This window comes from Cydia pomonella, chromosome 1, assembly GCF_033807575.1.
Source record: "Cydia pomonella isolate Wapato2018A chromosome 1, ilCydPomo1, whole genome shotgun sequence".
In the NCBI taxonomy this organism is placed as follows: Eukaryota; Metazoa; Arthropoda; class Insecta; order Lepidoptera; family Tortricidae; genus Cydia; species Cydia pomonella.
In genome coordinates, this window is record NC_084703.1 from 22,786,686 (window position 1) to 22,811,285 (window position 24,600).

At 34.3% G+C, this 24,600-nt stretch overlaps 2 protein-coding genes across 13 annotated transcripts in view; one reads left to right on the plus strand and one right to left on the minus strand.

Annotated features, from left to right (window-relative positions):
- Window positions 1–288: 288 nt before the first annotated feature.
- LOC133527384 (protein angel homolog 2) lies at window positions 289–16,523 on the minus strand. Of its 11 annotated transcripts, XM_061864360.1 has the most exons (11): window positions 16,300–16,425; window positions 15,362–15,466; window positions 14,968–15,222; window positions 14,039–14,190; window positions 13,645–13,802; window positions 12,497–12,661; window positions 7,116–7,327; window positions 5,021–5,110; window positions 2,895–3,015; window positions 2,204–2,412; window positions 289–1,224 (listed from the first exon to the last, which is right to left on the minus strand). In XM_061864360.1, the coding sequence occupies exons 2-11, from the start codon at window positions 15,388–15,390 to the stop codon at window positions 1,071–1,073; spliced, it is 1,545 nt and encodes a 514-aa protein (XP_061720344.1). In that variant the 5' UTR covers window positions 15,391–15,466; window positions 16,300–16,425; the 3' UTR covers window positions 289–1,070. The 11 variants fall into 11 exon arrangements, with proteins under 11 accessions (XP_061720344.1, XP_061720380.1, XP_061720390.1 ...); XM_061864396.1 differs by lacking the exon at window positions 15,362–15,466 and having other exon boundaries at window positions 16,379–16,523; XM_061864406.1 differs by lacking the exon at window positions 15,362–15,466 and having other exon boundaries at window positions 16,391–16,507.
- A 2,633-nt stretch (window positions 16,524–19,156) lies between these two features.
- Window positions 19,157–24,600, plus strand: part of LOC133517933 (intermembrane lipid transfer protein VPS13B) — a 102,099-nt gene continuing 96,655 nt past the window's right edge. For both annotated transcript variants that reach the window (XM_061851419.1, XM_061851426.1), the window contains exons 1-5: window positions 19,157–19,320; window positions 19,721–19,846; window positions 20,507–20,684; window positions 21,682–21,745; window positions 22,505–22,689. In XM_061851419.1, the coding sequence (XP_061707403.1) occupies window positions 19,760–19,846; window positions 20,507–20,684; window positions 21,682–21,745; window positions 22,505–22,689 (514 nt within the window). In that variant the 5' untranslated portion in view covers window positions 19,157–19,320; window positions 19,721–19,759. The remainder of the gene's footprint in view (window positions 19,321–19,720; window positions 19,847–20,506; window positions 20,685–21,681; window positions 21,746–22,504; window positions 22,690–24,600) is intronic.

A 24,600-nucleotide genomic window follows, 5' to 3' on the forward strand; every position in this document is an offset into this window, starting at 1 on the left:
GGCACCGACTTCAAACATATCAGTTGGCAACACATATACTTAAAAAAGGATAATATTTTATTTTATCCTTTTTGAAGTGGGTTTACTTTTTTTTTTTGTAAAAAGTTTTTATATCTATTGTGTTGGGTGGGGCCACTAACATATGATCGTGTAACTGGACTACGCTCACACGTGACTTCGACTCACTAATAATCAAGTATGCAAGAGTATCCCAATCCCAACACGGGGCGTGCATGTAATAAGTATATAGAGGTACAACAGGCTGTGAAAAGTACAAAAACGAACGTGGTATTTTTAGACATTTACTTTTCTATTGGCAATGGCATTAACAATAAAATATTTTCACCCTGACTACACCTCCAAGCATTGTAATAATACCCTATTTTCTCACAACTTCGTATGTACATTATAAAATAGATAAAAACCTAAGAAGTGCCCCTGTCTGGTCATTGAAATTTTGCACAAATTTTATATGAAACTTCGGTGAAAATAAAATAAACTACAAATAAATATAAATATAGCTAAATATGGAAGCTTGCAACTCCAGGGGGCCACAGCATGCAAGTTGTCAACCCAATAAAATCGTGTCTGATTAGTATATAACATGTTCATTACCTTTTCTTCGATGTTGACAATGCATGTGTCAATAAATAGTTTTTTTTTTTCCTGTCTAGAATCTAGTTTGATGTATACGAACAATTCCAATATATTTCAAAAGTCCTTATGTTGTTAATAATACAGAGTGGGATTATTAAAAGTTAGTGTCCTAATCAGTATGATATATTAATATTATACACTTGACAGGAGACCCAGCTGATTCATAATAACAAGTGAAGCAATTTATTAAGTAACATAAGTGGCAGTGTTTTCTACCCTACTAACGTACTCAAATCATGTTCACAGACATGTTACTGGGACCAGGAGCACTTCCTATGTCTTTACAAATACTTCACGTCAGTAGATTTGGATCCACACTAAAATGCCAGCGTGCGACAGTAATTATGCTTATCGCTACTATAAAAAGTATTGTTCGCTGGTCGTAATTTTTATTAATTATGTTGAAGGATACGTTATAAGGAAGATTTAACTGACTTAAGTTCGAAGGTCCCTCCTAGTACAAGGTGGTCCGAGCCGTACACGTCGTTGGGCAGCTTGCCCAGCGCCTGGCATTCGGCCGCTGTCGGCAGCCGCAGCCTCTCCACTAGCTTCAAGCTGCTGCAGCAGCTGCAACAAATATTACATCTCAGGAATATATTACCTCAACACCTACAACGAGCTTATATTACGAGAGCCATGTGCAGAAGAAAAATACTAAATAAAGATTATGGTATTGGTGTGCAATAAAGAATATTTGTATTGAATTGTATTGTATGCTGATTGGGGCCCTAGAGTAATGGGCGAAGACTATCTCTAAATTTTCCAAGTAAAGGAATTTTTAGACTTTTCATTGTAGTTACTAACCGAGACCTCACGAATTACGGTTTGAAGATTGCACGCCTGAACCACTCGTCTACTACACCAACTACGCGAAGTTAAACATTACTTGAATGCAAAGAGTTATTGGTTGCAGGAAAGGAACAAAGTCTACGAGTAAGACAATATCGTGATTATCGTTCCCCTAGTTATCAGACAAACTAGATAGCACTAAACGGCGTCATTAGCGTCATATTTTGTGGTACCTGAATTGTCAAACATCTACTTTTGACGCCCGGAGTTACCGCAGTATGTACGGAACCGTACCGCATCTACTTTAGCTGTCGATTTCGAAGCACATTTTGTTAAATTTTTTAGTGTACCTAACATGGACAAAAAATTAATACTATTTGGATGGACAATCAATGGATAAATCAATGAATCATTGCTTGAAAGTATTCAGATTACAAGACACTGTCCAGTTTCAAAAGCGTTATTAGGGACTAAGGGTTCTTGGCGATTAAACAGTAAATTATGTTTAGTGCTGAAGGGTGGATCAACTTTTTGTGTTGTTATTCTGTCCCCATTGTCCAAGGGACAAAAGGAGTACAGCAGAAATGTTGTATCACGTTCTACTAATATGCTTAGTAAAGGATCCATTATGGAAAGGGATTAAAACTAACACAAAAAAGCATGTATGATAAATTTAAATACCATAATATCAGAGCTTTAAGTCACCATGGCAACGAGTGACAAGAAAAAGTGTATTTAGCCTAAACTATTAATTTACCTAAAATAAATGTAGTCCACCGTGACCCAGTAGTCCTGGAAGGTGGTCGCCTCGTGGCTGCCGTCGTGCTTGATCTTGTCGTAGACCGACGCCAGGTTGAAGGCGTGGCCGAGCGCGCCGCTGTTGAACAGCTCGCCGTACTCGTCGCCGCGACTGGCCGAGCCATCCTCGAGCTCGGGCAAATTGGAACGGTATTCAGAATTGTATATCTGCAAGAATATGTATTTATGATGTATTTAGAACTAGCTTCAGTCCGCAACTTTGTCAGCGTAGAATGATGATGATGATCGTATAAAAACTATCATATGGTTATCTAACTAGCTAACTATCATATACCTTCCTCGGCCGTCCAACTATCTCCATACCAAATTTCATCTTAATAGGTTCAGTGATTTAAGCATGAGGAGGTAACAGACAGACAGAATTTCTTTCGCATATTAGTGTGTCAGAACCCACACAACGACACTCACATGAAACTGGCTGTTCCATTTTAAATTTAAATTCTTATCGCCATATAAGATATTATGTAATTTCATTCATTCATCATTCATTCTAAATGCCTCCATAAAACTAAGTTGCATGAAGTTATGTGTCCAAAATTGGCCTTTATTAGCACATTTTTGTGTCAGCATATATACACTGTCAACAAAGAATGTGAGGAGGAATAAGGAATACTCGTAAATTAATTTACCTTTGTCATGCAAAAATCAGTAGGCAACCCTTTGGACCGGTTCAAGTAAACGGAGAGATGTTGGCAGTTATCCGTCACACCAATTTTCTTCCAATCCGAGCTGTCCCGGAACGGACTGGCGCTGTAACGGGCCACGATACATTTTCATAATATAAGAGTTTTATCTATCAACATTAAATTATGATCAAAGAGAATTTGAAACAGGGGTATATTGTCAAATAAAACTTTATAGCCACGTAAATTTACTGCCATCTTTCGACACATGATTAAAACTTTTAGAACGCCATTTAAGTTTGATCCTTATTCTTTGACTGATATGTGTTAAATTTGTTTATTAAAAAGTGGAGCCATCTGATAGATCTAAGGCCAAAGGCATCGTTTCGAGCGATGGCGCCATAACCTTTAGAGTACGGAAGGTAGAGGCAAGGAACAGAATCTCCATATACCAAAAAGTGTCCGACAAAAACCATAAATAGGTGGCGCTACCATACCTAGAATACTTGAGAAAAAAATCTAATCTTAGACAAACCCTCCCACTCCGTCAATAACGCCTAGGTTCTTAGCTACTCTAGCGCTACTCTGGGGAGATTTGGAACTATTATTTATAACCATTGACATAAATGTACTACGTACTAGACACGCTATCGAGAACAACTTGTGTCCGCCGTTTTGGCGTTTGACGTCTGTCACTAAGCTTAAGAATAATAGCTAGTCAGAAGCGAAACTGTTATGACAACTTTTCATTTTCTGCCTAAATACGTACTGTAAAGAATCTAGATAATGATTTTTGTTTGTTTTGTGACACTGTCGATATTAAAATTTATAAAAATACTCTTAAAACCTTTTGTGTTAGGCTGTCGTACTCGTAGCAATTTTGATCAAATCGCACGTATAAATAACATAATAATATATTCTTTAAATATATTAAAAACACTTTAAAAAATTACAAGTTAACAATTAAATTATCATTTTTGTGTATATATTCAACAAACAATAAGGTAGATTATCATTAGTACCTCCTTGTTACATCTGCGAAATGTAATCTATGCGCCAAAGAAAATAGCGTACCAACCGCTAGTGTTTAAAGTGACGGTTCAAAATAATATAAATAAGCTTAAAACAAAACATTTTTCGCAGTGGACTGTTAACATATTGCTTTTATTACGTTTCCAGATATTATTAGAATTCATTTTCATAACGCATAAAGGCATTTTCAACTTTTATATATTTTTTTAAATTTTCTTTACATATGTGGCATCTCGCCAGTATTCGGAGACGCACTAAACGCAATAAAGTGCCGGCACTTCAATGGGGTGTGGAATCATTTTGTTGGGGATGCCGACTCTATACTATACCTCAATGTTTATAACTGACAGCTGGACACGCAACAGTTCTGCCTAAGAACATTTTGTTCCTTACCTCTACCTTCCATACTTTAGAGGTTGTGCCCTGTAAGATGACATATCAGTGAAAGAATAAAGTTTGTTCTAAAAGTTTTAATCATGTGTCGAAAGATAGCAGTAAATTTACAGTGGCTTCAACCTACCTCTATTTCAAATTCTCTTTATGATAGTTTATATAGTTTTTATCATAAGAAATGCGAATTTAATATTATTTTGGTATAAAAACAAGACATTTATTATGTGGTTTTATTATCTGTATGTCACGTGACCGAAAACGCCGGCCAAGGACGCGGGCCAATTTTCTGGTGAGTTTCACTGAAGCAAAAACAAATGTCAAATTTATAACAACAGCGAAAAGTTTGCACTGCACATTTGACGTTTCTTTGTAACTGCAGTGCTAATTAAGACGTCACAAGAATGGCGACTGCCTTTTTGTTGCGATATATATCGTTTAAATTTAATTTAATTTTAAATTTTTCTTTGCATAGGTACAGCGATATTATTTTCTGGAAATAAAAATACCAGTTGGCTATCGAACCTATACGAACATGTATAAATATATGGCAGCCATCTTCGTAGTTACCACCAAATCCAAAATAGTTTCTTATTTTTATGGAGTGTTTGTTGAAAAAGACAAATTTTTAAAGAAGTTTACTAGGTTTTAAGAATATGGGAGTAATGTTTTATAAGACTATAGGCAGTTATAGAGTTTTTCGGTATTACCTTACGTGTCCCTTGTCGAGCAGTCTGACGACAGCACTGTCCGGCGTCGAGTTAAAGTCTCCGGTCAGTATCACGGGTATATGACCCGATCTAAAACCAATAATTTTTGGAATTGTATAAAAATTTATTAAGAGTAATAAAAAAACGCAAGGTTTTTTACAATATATTTTATAAGAATGCTCCAAAAGTGACGCGCTTACATAGAGTCAATAGTCGCACCCAAGCAAGCGAGAGGTATGGACGTCCTGTGCTGAGAGTTTATGCAACAAGATGCCTTAGTGCGTCATGTGTTAAAAGTGTCATGAAAGCATAATACTGCAACAAAGTATAGTAAGTATTGTTTTCGCAATTAATTTATATCTTATCTTTTATTTATATAATATATATGAACCAGTAAACGGAAAAACATGGAATCCGTTACCGTTCAAATTCTCGGGACAATTACCACACATACACAATTACGCCTACATTTAAATAAGACGATACGTTTACAGAGCCAGAGCAAAACTGGTAAACAAAATAATAGTCATCTCTATTACGCTTATGTACACGGATAAGTGTAGATGAAATGCATATAATGTCAATAACTATCAATCAGCGACATTAATCCGCTAATAACCTTCTTGCTGTACGTACTGGCAGCTGAGAGCTCGCAGTTCATATTTTAATTAAAATATGACGTGGACAGGGATAGGTTTATGCCATAATAGTTTGTAGAACCAGTCAAATAATCCACGTATAATAATTTTGTGCAGATTAAAAGATAACTAGTTAAAATGTTGTTATGAAATCAGACACTAACCCAACATAAGTAAATATTCATATTCCGCTATAATAAGTATTTTTATGGCTAGATAAATTTTATAATCAATCTGTATGGCAGAGCGTAGTCATGTTCAGGTACAGCCAGCAAAATTTACATGGGTATACGAATCGGGTCAAAAATATTTGAAAAGGCGGAGCGAAAATAAAAGCTCATCTTTCAGTTCCAACGGAAGTATTTTTGTTGGAAATGGTGACCTCTGCGTGCTTTGTCTAAATGCAAGACGGAGGAAAGATTTCTGGGCAACTGCAAGTGAAAATGTACAACGGGAGAAAGATTCGACATAAACTCTTAGCCATATTTAAATGACAGCAGAGGGTGGATTCAAATGATCTAAATTTTCAGATATTGTGTGTATTTGTTAAACAAATTAAATGAAAGAGTGACAGAAAGAAAATCTACATATACTACATACCTATAGGAGACCGGGTATGGTTATCTCACGGGTTCGTTATCACAGAGCGGCCGTCATAAACCATTGAACGAACAGCGGTTTTATTAAGCTGTGTGAACCCGGCTTTTTTTGATAAGTTGAAATATTCATCTTTGAAATCAATAAAACATATTCTAGATCTCTTGCCAGGCATCCAATCAATGTCATGTCTCTCTAATTGGACAGCTTTTTCCATAGTTCGCTGCGAATACCGTCTTGTGCGAATCGGATTGTAAAGTATAACAAATAATATTCATTTGAAATTACTAGGTAGTTTTTAATAGCTCTATCCCATGAAATATAAAAGGAGAATACAAATCTGTAGGAAGGAATTTATTACAATATAGAAAATATCTTAATCAAACATAAGTTAATAAAATAATCTACTTCATTTGGCCTAACAACATCCCTATTATCCTCGTAATCTAAAAAGACGTATGTTGTTATGAAAGTCGTATGCAGTTAAGTTTTAAATTAGCACGGTAATATTGAAAAAATGTCGTCATATTTATTCCAAATTTTACTGAAGTTATCTGTTTACTTACACGTGAAAAGTGATCCTACTGTCCTTGGAATGATCAGAATAACTTCACGCCACATGAAGACATTTTTAATTATAAAAAAACGTTGTTTTTATAAACCGATTTATCACCGACTGGTCATATCGGTCGAACTGAAGTTGCCAATAGAGTAGTTTGTAAGCCCTGCCCACCTTAGGGTAGTTAATGTTTTATTTCCGTTCACTGATATGAACTTAGCATTATCTGTACCTATTGTAATTGGATAATTTTCGTTATCGTACAAAATGATTAATTCATAAAGAAATCGAACTGACTCACTCTCTCCCATTGTTGAAATAGGCAAATCTGTCAATCTCGGCCAGCAACAACTGCATCTGAGCCAGCCGGACGTCGGTGCGCTTAGGGTTGTAGAGCAAGTGAGTGGTGACCACCACTATGGGGGTGTCGGGGCAGCGCCGCGGGACCAGCTTCACCATCATGCCTATGTTGTCGCGGTTGAGGATCGGAAGCTCCGGTTGGTAGAACTCCACCTGGAAGCAGTCTTGTATACCTGCTTGACTTGCTCTAATGAAAAACAATGCTGAAAATTGGTATCGGAGAGCGAGGTATAACGAAGGGACTGAACAGGAGTATTTTAAAGGCTTATTTTTAATAAATCTAAACAAAAGTTTGAGATAGCAGCATTTATTAGGCATATAATATTATAATTAGGTTCCATATTAAATGTTAAGGTCCATATATTGGCTAGAGTCTGGCTAGCCAAATATTGTTGACAGATATTTCCATGTTGTATCACCAATTGTCTATGATTTAAAAAAAAGCTAAAAGTCTGTTGTCAATTTATGTCATTCATTCGCATTGTTCGCGTGTAATAATGACTATACCGAATGAGCAAACTATTATTTAAGCTCATAAATAATTTCGATAATGTGCGAAGTTGACGTGAAGCGTTGTATAACGAAAACCTGCTATGTTTACAATTCGTAAACAATTTAGTAGGTTGGTCCTCTGTTCATATTTTGATACTTTAAGTACTAGTTCTAACATTTGCCTATAACTTTGATTAAGTACGTGCATTCATTAATACCTGAATCTCATGAACAGGACAAGTGTGCAAAGAAACGGATTACTAGAAGTTCTGGAAAATATCAATAAAATCAAAACATTGGAACGTAACAAGTTACTGAAAACTAATATTTAGAAGAAATTTGTAGAATGACTGGTCAGTAGTAAATTGATATAAAAATATCTTGGCGAAAAATGACTATACGAGTATATGTCTTTGTACTTTACATACAGGTAGAAATTACGTGAGCTGACTTTGAGTGCACGTCAACGTATAATAACTTACTTCCTTAGGTACCTTACGTGTGCACAGAAAATCAAAAATATATTCTAGTATCAAAACTATAATTCCTACTACACAAAGTGTGACCAGCCCAAGATTTTTTGAATTTCCCGCCAAAATATTGTGTAATATTTCAGTAGACAGAGTCTATCATACTTATAAAAACTAGGGCTCTCGATATCCGTGCTACACGCATTCCAACCCGTGTCTCCCGTGTTCTTAGCCCCGGCGATGCTAAGCGTCCGAACTACACGAACCCGTCAAAGTCCGTTCCCGTGTAGTGCGTTTAGATCCGGATCTGCGTTCGGCCCCGGAGCCGCGGTCCTCGGCTCCATTCGAGTATTGAATACACGGCGCCGGCGGACCGACCCACCCGGGCCGGTTTAAGTTTATTTAAACAATTAAGTAAGTATAATAAAATAATAATAAATATTATAGGACATTATTACACACATTGACTAAGTCCCACAGTAAGCTCAATAAGGCTTGTGTTGAGGGTACTTAGATAACGATATATGTAATTTATAATAAATATTTATAAATACTTAAATATATAGAAAACACCCATAACTCAGGAACAACTATTCATGCACATCACACGAATAACTGCCCTTACCAGGATTTGAACTCGACACCATCGGCTTCATAGGCAGGTTCACTACCCACTAGGCCAGACCGGTCGTCTCGGTCGGTCGGTCAGTATAATTATTAAATGTGAAAACTTTATGTTATATTGCGCACGAATAGGGTTTAGGTACTTTTATTAGAAGCAATGTCGAGTTATATTTTTTGCATCGGTTTCAGTTATAATACACCGTGTTTTTATTGATTTCCTTTAACTTCGGGGTATCGGTAAGTACGTTCATATAAACTAAATGGCATAGTAAATTTTCAAAAATAGTACATTTACGTTACGTACGTTTTTTAATACAGTTGTGAATTTTTTTTTTATGCATGTTCTATAAGACAGAAACAATTGTAAATATAAAATATTATACTATTATTACCTAAGTATCGTTATTTACGATTATTTGTGTATCGTATATTTAAATTGTATGAAAACAATATCGAATGTTGCCTTTGGAAACTTAAAACATTCTTGCAGTAAGAAAAAAACGCCTCTGCTTTGACAGGCGTTTCGGCAGCTATTCCGTTCCCTTCAGACAACTTATTAAGAACGGTTTTTCAATATTCAATACTAAAAAATAAGCGTGTTATAATGATGAAGAGGTAAGTAATAAAATATGAAATATGCTTATATTTATTATTTTTACATTAACAGTATGTTTTTATGTTGATTACGACTTTTGAAGGAAACTAACATTAACACTCATCAATAAGTAGTCATGAATTGGAACAAGTGGAAAAGTTAAAAGCACTAGTTCGCGAAATCCAACTTTCCGCACGCTAAACAGCTACGTAAAGTAGCACTTTTTGAGCAACTGTATTAAAATAGTACATTTCGATGCTAATGCGGAAAGTATGTCATTACTTCACGAGTACCGAGATATCTCGCCTAAGGCTCGTGGCAAGACTCGGAACGAGTTAAGAATGACATTTCCGCACATGTATCGAACGACGTTTTTAATACAGTTGCGAAAAAATAAGAAAATAACAAGTATTTTTATATGCATGTTCTATAAGACAGAAACAATTGTAAATATAAAACATTGTACTATTATTACCTCAGTATCGTTATTTACAATTATTTGTGTATCCTATATTTAAATTGTATAAAAACAATATCGAATGTTGCCTTTGAAACTTAAAACTACTTGCAGTAAGAAAAAACGCCTCTTCTTTGACAAGCGTTTCAGCAGCTATTCCGTTCCATTCAGAGAACTTATTAAGAACGGTTTTTCAATATTCAATATAAAAAATAAACGTGTTATAATGATGAAGAGGCAAGTAATAAATTAATAATAGACATTTAAAGGAAACTAACATTAACACTCATCAATAAGTAGTCGTGAATTAGAACAAGTATAAGTTTTAAAAAATTGGAAAAGTAAAAAGCACTAGTTCGCGAAAACCAACTTTCCGCACGCTAAACAGCTATGTTAAGTAGCACTTAGCGCGTACAATATCGCCTCGTGTGTAATGATGTAAGTTGTGTGATGTGCTAAGTTGGGCACACTTGTATCATAATGTACTATTATTTATCCAACGTAATATAAATAGTACATAAAAAACAAAACAAATGAACATTCGCAAAGATATATTCGCAAGGATATATATAAATAGTTGAGCTAATTAAAATTTTCGGTTTGTACCCATTTAAATTTAGTAACTGTGAACAACACACAAACGACATATTCATGTTTATTTATTTTATTCCAGATTAAATTGCTTAATTTATAGTATTTATATAATAATATAAGAGGTATATATTAAAGTAGAAAAGCTCCGCAGTCAAAGTGTGCGGAACTTTTAACTTGTAATTTTAACTTTTTATTTTAATGAATGATAAAATAAAATAAATATTTAAGGCTAATAAAAACAATACCATATCTATAATAATTCATTTTAGAACAATAATAACTGCATCAATAAATTGCTCTGATATTTAGATTAAGATGATATTTGTAAAAAATGACGATTTATAAGTGCTTGTTGCTAGGCCTATTTGAATAAAGAATATATTTACTTTGACTTTGAATAATTTAGCAATTTGATAAATACTTCGAACCCATCATTTTGTGATTAATACAAAATAATTAAGTTGTCAGTTGTGAAATAACATTTAAACCAAATGTTAAATTTACATGAAGTGTTTTACTTAAATATTGCTAGAAACACGTGTTATAGTCAAATTATCCGCGCCTGAAAGCACAGAATTTCATTAATTATTATCCATTCTAATACAGGTCTTAGACTTACTTCTATCTAAAACATTAGTCATACACACCTAGTGGTAATAGCAAGGACCAGTCATCAAACCCATAGCAAGCAAGCACCTTTGTTTTATATCCATGATAACTCAATTTTATTTAGTCAGATAAATTAACAAACGTAAAAAAAAAAGAATTGTAACAGTAAAATATATTAAGCTCGCTTAGCGTATTTAGGCATGGCGTACAATATAGTTATTGTACAGAAAAGCATACCATATTATACAGAATATCGAAACTGTTAATCATTTTAGACTCTGCATCATCAATGCGCAAAAATAATACAATGCCGCGAGGAGATCACGTGAAGTAGTTAGTTAGTTACTCCTTAAATAAAGGATTAATGAATACCTATGACCAACCTACGTATCGTCGATATAAATGATGGCGTCTCTCTCTCTCTCTCTCTCTATCATAAAGATTGAATGTTGGGACCGTGCGAAGTGCAGGGTGGGGGTAAGTAAAGCGATCCCAGCGCATAAGGTGGTAAAAATTAGAACTAACTGAGGATAGCGTGTTTATGTTTAACATTTCGTACAAGTTATATGGCTCGAAATGAAACTTTAATTTACGATTACTCCTAAAATATTCATTTAAATTATATAGTGTAAGGGACCATTGTAATCTGTATGAAATGCTTAATATAGCTAACGTATTTAATACTGTATCCGTATAAATAGCTTTGCAAATGCCACATACTATGTGATCTTTTTCTAGAAGTTAAGGATGGGTATAGTAAGTTATCCTTAAAATAAAGACATTCAACATCGCTGACTTTTTTGTAGACCCATAAAAGAGAGACAACCCCGCCATACATAGTGTTGTTATAGCTCAAACGGATTAGGCAGCGTTTTCGATTAAAGCTCCTAGCCAGTGTGACTTTTTCCGACAACATCGTTATATTTCAACCAATTTACACAAAACCTTAACAAGTTATATAGCTAAACCTTCCTCAAGAATCACTCTATTGATCGATCAAAGTCGTATGAAATCTGTTCAGTAGTTTTTAGTTTTGGAGCAGTTTTATAAGATGTAGTGCATTGGCGTTTTCCCCTAGACTTGCGGACGCTAGGTTGCGTGACAGTCGTGCACATAGCCAGATAACTAGTTCTTAACTGTGCAAAGAAACGTAGTAAAAGTCGTCGACATAAGCTTGTAGAAGCCAAAAAATTACATTTTTGTAAAAACTTTTGGACTTAATATATCTAACCCTAAGTAGACATATCGGCTGAACAGAGCTGAGCAAAGTGTGTTAATAGAGATAGAAAACATTGAAGAAGTACGCCAGTGACTACATAAAAAGAGTTCGCGACAAGTCTCAGAATAAGATAAGTGAGAGTCCCCTAGATCGCTTGCACTAGTTACGCTTCATAAAAAAATGCTTATGAAAAATTGCTCGAGAAAGGGAACCTTGAACCATGAATAGCCATTTAATACAGATTTATTACACAATTACTTACACTGACAGTGTCTTGCATTTCAAAAAGCGAGTGTTTGAAATAAATAGCGCATCCATCATGCCGAAATCCCGTTTTTCTTTTAAATATTCCACAGTAACCAATTTTCTCGAATTTAGAGTAAAAACTGTTTAGATGAGATGTTTGTACTTCTTGGAGACATAAAATCTGAAATATAAAGACATAACCAACATGTAACTGTCATCGATGAGGAGTGTCTTTTCAAAACGGCTTATTTCTTCTATAAACTTTTTCCGGGAAATTGAGAAAAACATAAAACCACGGTTTGCATTTCGCATTATTATTTTATTTTCGATATATAACGTAAGTTGACATAAATGTTATGGTGCTGTATACTTTTCTTTCTAGAATTCTGCACTTTTGATGCGAACTTCAGGAATTAAGCCGTTTTGCTGTGACCTTGTGATAGATTGATACTTACATATATAAAAATAATAATTTGTACATTTCAGAAATAAACTTTTTTGAAATAGATAACTTTTATTTCAGAAATTAAAATTAAGTACTAAAAATAATGATATTGTGGAGCTTAAGATGGGGTATAATAAAATTAATATACTATGTATGATGAACAAAGTGCAATTTTTTATGATATAATATTTATAGTCAAAATAAACCTTAATATTAAAGAAACATATTTATAACCTCTTTTATTTATTATTTTTATTAGGTACTGAGACTACTGAGTCAGAATATAATCAAAATGCTATAACAATATCGGCAATAACGGCGGCTCTATGTAGTACGTAATTAGGAAGCAATAAGCCCTTATGATCCAAACTTCGATATTTGAACCTTTTCTTAGAGAACAAAAAGAGACTTTTCAGAACTGTAATCCTAATGAAAATGCTTAATGTACTGTTTATCAACTGCTTCCCGCCGTGTACGCAATTTATGTTGTACCTTATTGGGTGATCGAAAACGGGAGAAAAATTTTCAGTACTATTTGTCATATAGAAATCTAACCAAGTTAAACGTGTAAGGTATTTTTCTTTCAAACCTTATAGGAATTAAACGAGGGTTTCAAGTTGATATGAGAATAGCAATGGTGGAGGTTATTAGTTAAACAGCCTCCACATGGAAGATGTTTCTGGTAGTCTAGTAGAAATACAAAAGGTTTTCAATCTTACGTCGGGCGCTAACTTCAATATTTCGTCATACAGTCGCGCTGCTCGGACCTTCCACTTCAAGTTCTGAGGCGTGCACTCTGTGTACAAGTACGGGTGACATTCTAACAGATACTGCGCTAATACGTTGTATGACAGCACCCGAAACGTCAGTGGGTTACCTGCAACACATATATTTTTTATTTTTATCATTATGTAGCACAGTAGCATGCCGCTCAGAAACATTCACTCAATTTATTGACATAGTCCAAGTATTTGTCTGATTAGGATCATACAAAATAATCCAGTACAATATCTACTTTACTATCCAAGCCAAAAGATTCGAATTGTAAAAACAGTTTTTTTAGCTATGCTTGTCACAAATAATTATGATGACAAATAACATTAACTCATTTACCATTGCTGTATTTAGTACTTTTGCCAGTTGACTCCCAGAACCGAAAATCTGGTGGAATATTTGAAGAGTTCAGAGATTGACTAGCACAACTCGTGGACTCCCTACTGTAATTCTCCTGCCAGGCTTCAGTGGCACTGTCTTCATCACTAGAACTATTAAAACATACAATTACAAGAGGGAAATTTAAAAATTGTTTAAATTGTATATTCTCAATTGTGTTTAGTCAGTTCAGAACATGCAACAAAATAAGGAGCTTTTTAGTCTTTTTGTGGGCCCATGAACGCAATATTGCTTTTGAAATATCATAGCTAGACTAATTTGAACCTTTACCACAAGTAAGCCCCATTTTAGTTAATAATAATCATAAAAATATATTTTTTTTCTAGAAGGTTTCTACCTAATGAATGATTAATTAAAAAAGAAGTTAAATTAAAAACTAATATTTTATTTATTTTTAAACAAACTTTGCTACCAAGTGAAACAGTTTTTTTCACCACACCACTAGGAAAATAATACTAGCTGTAAAACATTAAAAATCAAATACAAATGAAAGTTATTTAATACCTATAATTCTAAATCATCATTTTAAAGTCACTTCTACTTGCCGACCTCAGAAATCAACTTAACATTTGCATCAATATTTACTTCAGTTTTTGAAAGATATTAGAGGGTCTTTATGAACTTGTAAGGTGAAAATAAACTTTTATCATAGGGTGTATAAAATCCACGAGGGTGTTATTCATTAGGCACAATATGACATTTTTTCAGACAAACCTATCTGTTTATCTCTACTCTTACTCAAATCATTCCCGCACCGAAAACCCCGATGTATGATAATAATGAATGAAAACCATGAAAGTTTGGTAACTTTGTACTTCTTCATAAGTTTCATATACACACTAACACTGTAATAATATAAAAATACTTACATTTCAACAAACTGTCCTCCATAGCTAACATGGTTTGGGGTGGGTTGCCAAGAATCACTCATTTGTTTAATCTTATTTAAATCATTGGATTTTATTGTAAGTCTCTTCAAACGAAATCTTGGCTTTGCATTTGCATATGATTGCACTTGCTGGCTGGGGATGTATATCTGTCCAAAATTTGATATTTGAACTCTGTCCACAGTGCATGACTTTCTCTTACAACTTAAATGTGAGTACTTTCTGATATGTGTCCTGCTATTAAAATAATTTGATGTGAGCAATAAATATCTGCAAAACCTATCAGTCAACTTCTGCATATCGTTAGAAATATATTATAATACAAAATATACAACATAATTATTATGCAATAGACAGATCAGAGTAGATTAGCTACCAGAGCCGTTTACATGCATATATATACATATCCACTTAGAACAGAGTGGTTAGAAGAATTTCAAGAAGGGGCATGGAATTTGCTCTGAGTCTTATAATTCTTCACCTGGAAAAGAAATACATTAATTTAATCCTGAAATATATATTGAAATCCATATTCCCAAAATTGTACCAATTAAATGAAATATATACATATTAATTACATATAACTATTTATATGGCAAAAATTTTATTTTAAATAATAACTATTATTACTGCTTTATTTAAGCTAATAACTGATAAATTGTCATAAAAAAGTTACAGTCTGTCTAATGAACTTCATTAGAATTTGCCATATAAATTTCAAACAATATATTAAGTTCTGTGATATTATTAACAGGCAATAATGGTATGATTACTTATATAAAAAGCAGTTCATATCCTTCAAGCAGCACTTTAAGTATTGATGATACCCAATTGAACAGTCTGTTGAACAGGTCTGGTTAAAAGTGACGTGTTTAGACATAGTTTAAGATTAAATGACCTTGAATCTATATATATAGAACTTTAAAAATTATATGTATCTGTATGTAAGAGTGTAAGGGAAAAAAACCACTATGATGTCAATTTTCATATTATTGCCCCTGAATCACAAATGACCTAATGGCACCACAAAAGATATTGTTTGTTTTGTGCCTTATTCGTCATATATTCTAAGAGAAAATGTATGTTTTTAGTATGGCACCATTAGACGCAAACTATACTATTCTACGTATCATTACATATACGGATTAAGAATTGTTTATACCTAAAATATCGAGAAAATTAGTTCAATTACAGAACTACAAAACATTTGCATCATACAAGTAACCTTAGAATTATGGAAGGAACGCAAACTCCTTAGGCAGAACTTAGAATGAAAACAAGATGAAATGTGTCCCATGTCAAAAAGTAACTTACATGCATACGAAACAAGACTATATTTAAAGCCAAAGAGCAAAAACCATGATGACGAATAATATTTTCCAAGTCTACGTACTAGAACACTAACACATTTTTGTTGACCCGCCGACCTCTTATAAGCAAAATTCAATGCAAACTGTCAGCAAAGAGCATATAATCACTAACTGTCAGCTGAATTGATTGAACGAATGAACTGTCATCGTACGAGCTACGCATAAACGTAGTGATTATATGCTCTTTGCTACGCATGTCGCATATCAGAGGAAGCAACACGTCAAACGTGGTTCGTTCGCGGTAGGCCCTCAGTGTTTAGTGCTAACAGACGGGCGTACTGGACGAGACCTTGGTCCAGTCAGCAAAAGAGCTTATTAACGATGGGCTAACAATCGGCAGCGACGACGGACCCGATGACTCAAGAAAGAGTCGTTTTTCGTGTCATGAAATATTAGCATATTGTTTACAATATTTCTTGTTGTAAAAATAACTACAAAAAAATCAAACGCTGAACATTCTTGGGAATTCGAGACAAAGTATTTTTCACATAATATTATTTATAACAATGTGCTTAAAATAAAATAAAATAAATTAATTCAAAAAATTATCATGCATATAGCCTCCTAGTGAGTATTATATTCTTTAATGTAGGCCAAATACCTACAGAGCAAGTATGCACAAACTACTACGCTAGTATGTATCCAACTATCCAATAAGTCAAATATATTATACAATATTACAGAGACGTATAGTCACCGTGGTTAATACATTCAGTTTGGAGATGCAAAGTGGCCCCTACGGTCTGACAAAAATAGTAATGCCTATTAATAAGATTTGGAGGTGTAAAAGCTATATTTCGTAAAAAAGGAAACGAAGTCGGTATCGATGTTGGCTTCAATCGTAAGGCACGACGGCAGGATGTGATAATAAGCCCTTTATCTCTGTTTTGCGTTCACTTAAGTTGCGTCCTTTAGGGCTTATTAGATCCAACCAGCTGCCGTACACTTGCAACTTTAAGCTGACGTCGAGTGCGATAATACTTGCAAGGGTCGTTTTCCGTTTCCCGAAATATCAGAACATCTTTAACAATATGTAGTTCAAGTACAGAAATATCGAACAAACATTTTTGGCTATTCGAGACAAATATTTTTTTTATGTCAAATATTGTTGTTAATGTTGTTCTGATATTTCGTGAAAAGGAAATCGAACTTTGCTGGGGCCCGACATTGGAGCCGACATGATCCATTGGCAAGAGTGATCTAAACCGCATATTATAGAAGTGTGCAAGGAACCGCACTAAGGTTGCGGTCCAGAGGGCTTACCGCAAACCACGTTCGACGTGTTGCCTCCCTGTCACGCTTACGTACGAATTTACAAGTGCGACAGAGAGGCAACACATCGAACGTGGTTCGCGGTAGGCCCTTAGTACACCCGTCTGCTAGTTGCTTATAAGTGCTTTACACTCATCCTACCGTCGAGTCTTAAGCCTGTTACATGCGTGCCGTGGCTTGGTAAGGTAAGGTAATGAGGGTGACAGAGACAAATGCCCGCAATTGACGACCTTCGATTTTCGCGGTAGGCCCCCTGGGACGCAGCTATGCGGTGGAAAAAGGGGGCCAACTGCTAAAACCGAAATTCGCAAATTGCGGGGATCTTTCTCTTTTACTCTAATTACGTCTTACTGAGAGTAAAAGAGAAAGATCCACGCAATTTGCGAATTTAGGTTTTAGCGGTAGGTCCCCTGAACTATAACCGCGTATATTGAAGTATTATTATATATATATAGTATTATATTGAAGTGCTAATTACATTCACACTTTATCAGGCCTGATTCCTGAGACCCGATTTCGGGCCCGAGAAAAATCTTTTTCCGTTTCACTAAATATCAGCACATCGTTTACAATATTTGAAATTTAAAAAATGGGTCATATGCAAAAATATCAAACATTTAACATTTTTGGGCGTTTTCAGAATAGGGTTGTCTCCAATTTTTTGAAACGCTTGTATTACGTTCTATATTAACTAAAAGTTGCCCTAAAATTCAACTTTTATACTAAAAACGGCTTTAAATATGTTAAATTAACAAAATATATTTTGACATATGCTTTCGCGCCCAAAACGCTCTTTGAAAATTGTGTGACGTCACAGTTTACGGTTTGACACATAACTACATACACACGTAGAAGATACGAACTGTCAACTGACATTTGTCATTTGTTGTGTATCGCCTAACTGTCAACAGTGTCAATCCGAGAGTTGTGACGTCATCAGAATATAATCCAAAAGAATTTATTGGGATACAATTCTGCCCTAAGATTTGTAGATGGAAACAACCGTATTAGGGTCCGTAGCGTAGCGTAATGGAATTCCACCGACCAAAAAAACATTTTTTTTACTAAAAATGGATTTAATTAAGTCTTCTAAATCGATATTTTATGAAAACGTTGCTATCTTTCGATATACTTTATTTATATTCTCAATAAATCACTTTGAAGACTACTACGACCAGGAGACTACAACTTATATGTCTATGTATATATTCGTACATAATACTGTAAATATGTTGTAAATACATGAATAGTACACTATTATTTCTAATTTAAGTTCTTACTGCAATAAATGCATTATTTAAACTAATATTAACATTGCTACGAGAATATTACAGGATTTGTCTATTTGGGAAAATAATTATGAAACTTAATGGATATGACTAAATAACTGGAAGAGACGCATATTACTTAAAGTATTACGAAAATGAAAACTACTGAAGACATTGATTTCAGAACTGACCTATTATGAATAGTATGTATTGAAGACGATTACAGGATAGAACTTACTGAAAAAAAATCTTACTTATGACGAGGCAGTCAGTATGGCTTAGAGCTTTAGCCTGTTCAGATGGACGAAAAAAAAATTGTGATTAGATTATAAACGTCAAACGAATCGGAGAAGTCCAGCTGGCGCACGGTTTATTGTTGTATTATTTTGGTGTTTCAATTGGAGACCTTAAATTTTTGTCATAATGTAGGTATTCTACTCAAATAAAACACAAGATTTATGCACGTGCTAGTGATAATATTGAACAAATTTACATGTGCAGCTTAAATGTATATCTTGCATTGTTGTTAAACATTGCGGCAGGTTGAGTTGTTTGATAAATCATCAATCTCTGACTCATCTGACTTAATATTAATATTGCAGTACACAGTAAATTCTGAATATTCCTTTCTTATTTTTGATGTACGATACTGGTACTCAATGTTTTTATTTAAATTTTTACGACAGTCTTATTTGATTAGAAATAAGTACATTTTAAATGCCCAGTCTATGAGATTTATGTTTTTCATAAATAAGTTATAGATCTTCATTATTTCTTTATGTTAGTTTATTCTATTCAAAATAATTTTCTTATTTGATACAACAGCCATTGTGATCCTGAAATGTTGCCACTGTAACATGCAAAATGTTTAAAATTGAGTCATATGTGACACCAATCTTGTTAAGCTATGTTGACAAATATGTACGAGACTTCAAGCCGGCTGATGCACAAGTAAGTATTCATAACAATATATATAAAAAAGCCTTTGATTTCTGGGTAACAATAAAAATGTGAAATATTTGTAACCCTCTTAAGAAGTATAAACCTCCTCTAGCTTTCACAATTTATTGTGGTCTTGGGCCTCGCAGATCCAGTTGGCTGCTGCTACTTTTGTAATGTCTTTAGCCCAGCGCGCCAATGGCTGCCTTCTTTTTCTTTTTTCATCTGGACCTTTCTAGGCTGTCGCTTGTAAGGTCCACCTCTCGTCCTGGAGTTTAGCAACATGGTCAGCCCATTTCCATTTTTTTTCTGTGCCTGGCTTAGTGCATCTACTATCTTGGTCTTATTTCTGATTATAGAAGACCTGATCTTCTCTATTTTTCTTATTTTAAGCATAATTCTTTCCATTCCCCTTTGACATGAAACTATCATCGTTTTTGTCTTTGATTAGAATTTCCAAGCTTCACATGCATAGGTTAAGGTTATTAATACAAGTATATATTTATTACTAAATATTATATGACAAACATAATTGATTAAGTTATATTTGTAAGTATTTGTTTTACTTTTAATATATGTATTTGATGTATGTTTCAAATCACTCACTAAGTCAGTATTGCCTTAAAAAGTACTTAATAGAAACTGTAGTTATTGTATATTTCTGGCTGACAGGTATCTTTGTGGGGTGGTGGTGTGGCCCTACACAACTTGGTGCTCAAAGCAGATGTTTTGCAACATGAAGTTGCCCTGCCATTCACACTGGTATCAGGACGGATTCATGAACTACTTATACAAGTTCCCTGGACCAAGATAATGTCAGAGCCTATTGTGGTGACAATAGATACTATAGGTAAATTATTTTGTTTTGAAATGTTTAACTAGCTATTGATAATTGTTTTGTAATATTTGTCAAGGTTAATACCAGTGTTAAATCATTAGGGTAGGTATATTTGGTCTTTATTCATTATGATTTGTATGTATGAGTAGTTAATAAGAAAACCTTGACTGATTAGCAGTGATCCTACATTTTCCAGCATTCTTGGTGTGATGACGTCAAATGACACACTACAGCGACCTAGGGTTGTCGACGTGCATAATATGATTGACGTTTAAAATTGTGTAATATTAAGTTGTCATTGAAAATGAAACACTATTTTGTTTACTTAATCAGTTATTATAATTGTGTATAAAATAAATGTAACCCAAAATTCCTCAAATTTTTCGGAGGGTGTGCAGACGATTAGTTTTCGTAATTTTTATTGCCCTGTTGCACAACAGCAACCAGCTTGTTTATTTTGTGAAAATAAAAGTAATATTGCAACTGTGTTACATTTTCTCATATACTCTTAGTAAATTAACCCTTCATTTCATTATGCATATTGGGTTAGGCTTTACATGTTCCGAGAATATTTTCTATACTTCCGATTTGTTTAATATGCTATTTTATTTTTATTTTTGATTTTATATGATTCTTGGTTCAAACAATTTAATATAGGACACTACTGACAACCCTAGCACTGCACCAAAAATGTTGAAAAAAGTATGATCACTGCTGATTAGTCATGCATGCCTAATTTCATTTCAAGAAATTCCATGGAATTGAATGCAATATCACTTTTAATTGTGTCATTATTGTTTTGTTGGATGTTATTTAAATTAACGTTCTAGTAGAAAATATTTTAGAAATTAAGACAAGCATTCAACCAGTCCATCAGTCAGAGCTGCCCATAATAATTTCCTACCCATCAATAAAATAGTAGACCTATCAGTTAATCTGTCAATGCAAAACATTGTTTTTTTACTGTCTGTTTTCATGACTATTTCATTTATTTTTTTATATTTTTTAGAATGTGTTCTAAGTCTTCATCCACCAGCAGCGTCAGAAGAAACTCTTCCTGCAGAGTCCCCTAGGTAAATTAAAACACTTTTTTGCACTTACGTTATTTTGCACGATGGTAGGTATGAAAAATGTATGTTGTATGATGTAAGTATAGGGAGGCCTAAAAATTCGTTAGTAAAAACTTTTTACGAATATTTTATTTACCCACACATCTTTTACAAAATGTCATTAAAAATAAAACTATAATCATTTAACTAACACTTAAATTTTAAAAATATTGTCTCTACTGCTATTTAGTTTTAATTTAATTTTTTTACACCTCCTAATTAGTTAAATTTCATTTCTCCACTACCTAAAGGTTGTCGGGAAGAGATCGCTCTATAGCGATAAGGCCGCCCGTTGTTTACCTCTATCTTCATGTATTATATGTGTTTCCATGTATATTTGTTCTGAGGTTGTGCAATAAAGAGGATTTGTTGTTGTATTATATTGTAACACTAAACACATTATCTTCAAAATATTCTCTTTTAGCTTTGATACACAAAAGAAAACGATTGTTAAACTTTTGTCAACATATTTTTAGGCCACTCAAAAAGCGAAATCAGCATCAAAAATATAGTATTCGGCCAAAGTGGCCAAACATATCGGAACACATCCTTATTTTTATGGTAACAAAGGGTTGTTACAATATATTTGGCCACTTTTCCTGTCACTAGCTATTTGATGCTGCTGCTATTTGATACAATCAATAACTGTTTGCTAGAAGTCTAGGTAGCTAGTATGCAGCTTATAGTGTGAACAGAATGATCAAGACAAGTTTGACGGTGCAGGTCGACGGTGGTGGAAGCCCCGCCGGGCTACATGCAGGCGCTGGTGCGGCGCATTGTGAGCAATATCTCTCTGCGCGTACACCACCTCATCGTCAAGTACGTGCAGGACGACATCGTGCTGTCGCTCAACGTGAAGCATCTGTGCGTCGAGAGTGCCGGCGCTGACTGGGCACCTGCTTTTGCTGGTACGCACCTAGAAACACGAAGAGTCGCATCCCAAGCTAACTCAGTGCACAAGGAGTGTGACAAAGTGTGAAAGTGTCAGCATAAATGTCGAATTTGTATCAAAATATAAAGTTTATTATAGGCTTAACATACACACACATAGGCTTAAGGTTGATGCAGAGTTAGCTCGTTCTCAATATCGTTTCTTCCTATCGTTTACGAAGTTATTTTTTCTGAGAATGCTTTGAGTGATGAGTGCATGATGATCTTCTTTTCACACTGTAAAATTATATAGCCAAGACATAGATAGAATATCAACATAGGTACCTAAAAATCTGTTCCCAACCATTCTCAGAAGTAGGCATATAAAGAGTTGAGTTCATAATCGACACTAGTGAAATACTCGACCCTATTAACTATGTGCATGACTGTCACGCAACCTAGCATCCGCAAATTTAGGGGAAAACGTCAATTCACTACATCTTATAAAACTACTCCAAAACTAAACATTACCGAACGGTTTTTCATAAGACATGGTTGTGAGTAGTAAATTGGATGAAATATGACGATGTCGGAAAAGATCACGCTGGCTAGGAGCTTTAATCGATTACGCTGCCTAATCCGTTTGAGCTATAACAACACAATGTATGGTTGGGTTGTCTCTCTTTCATGGGTCTAAAAAAGTCCGCGATGTTGAAGGTCTATCCTTTAAGGGTAACGTACTATTCCCATTCTTAACTTCTAGTAAAAGATCATATAATATTTGGGATTTGCAAAGCAATTTACACGATACAATATTAATAATAGGGATTATTACTACAATATTCTGCCGCCAGAGTGCAGTACTAGCACCTTTCGTAAACCATGAAGTTACTTATACATACTGTGCCTTAAACTGTTTTTTGGCAAGTTTTCACATGAAATTCAGGCATGAAGGCAGTTTGATTTCAAAGGGCCTACCGGGTAACGCGAAAATCGAATTTTGTTATCTGCCTCTGTGCTAGGGCTTCCAATACCGGGATCCCGTCTTTTAATGGCAATCTTTTAATGCCGGTATTTGTAAAGGCAATTCCGGGATTCCTGTATTTTTTAAAACATGTGAAATATGCAGTATAAACACTATATATCCATTAAAGTGATCAAATTCGGCTGCATCAAGAAGCTCAAAATATCGAATCAAACTAGTATCTCACTCTCATTTAATAATTATTGAAACGCTAACGATGAATATTTCTGAAAATTATGGTAATGATAGAGTCAGACCAAGACAAGTCTGCAACGATGTGGATAGCGCATGCAGTGCAATTTATATAAACGTTATAATTTCATAGAAGATTATAATTTAATAGTAAAATAACACTTGCACTGCGTGTGTTATAAAAGTCATTGTAGACTTGTCTTGGTCTATTAATCATTGAAATATTGGCAGATACGGTAAACAGTAAGAAAAGAACAAAGAACTGTATTAACAGAGTTTTAAATTCACAGTAAGAACTAAGCAATATCTTCTATTTATGTAAAACTTTTTAATCATATTTGCTAAAATTGGTGGTGTGACACATTTCAAGCTTAGAAATATTTTCTACCGACCACTTTGTACACCAATACACAAATGAGCACATTTTGATTCAATCTACTTAAAAAAGCAACTAAATGCATAATAGTACATTACGATACAAGTGCGAAAAATAGGAAATTCGAAACGAGTGGCGATAAATTAAAACACGACCGAAGGGAGTGTTTTAAATCGACACGAGTTGCGAATTACCTATTCGCACATGTATCGTACAACGTTTTACAGTACATATGGCCCTTTAAATGTTCGACACAGTAACGTAATATGCTACTTCTCGCACTAGTGCTATAAAGTAGCCCCATATGTACTGTAAAATAAGTTGTGTCATCGTTTTTCTGTTTTATCAAAACATGAG

What these genes read in the sequence shown, in the direction of transcription:
- LOC133527384 (XM_061864352.1), bottom strand. Translation starts at nt 15,284, where the DNA reads ATGCAGAAGTTGACTGATAGGTTTTGCAGATATTTATTGCTCACATCA. An exon ending in TATTGAAGTTAGCGCCCGAC is followed by an intron (nt 12,662 to 13,644) that starts GTAAGATTGAAA and finishes TTTATATTTCAG; the next exon opens with ATTTTATGTCTCCAAGAAGT. An exon ending in TATTTCAACAATGGGAGAGA is followed by an intron (nt 5,111 to 7,115) that starts GTGAGTCAGTTC and finishes TATTGGTTTTAG; the next exon opens with ATCGGGTCATATACCCGTGA.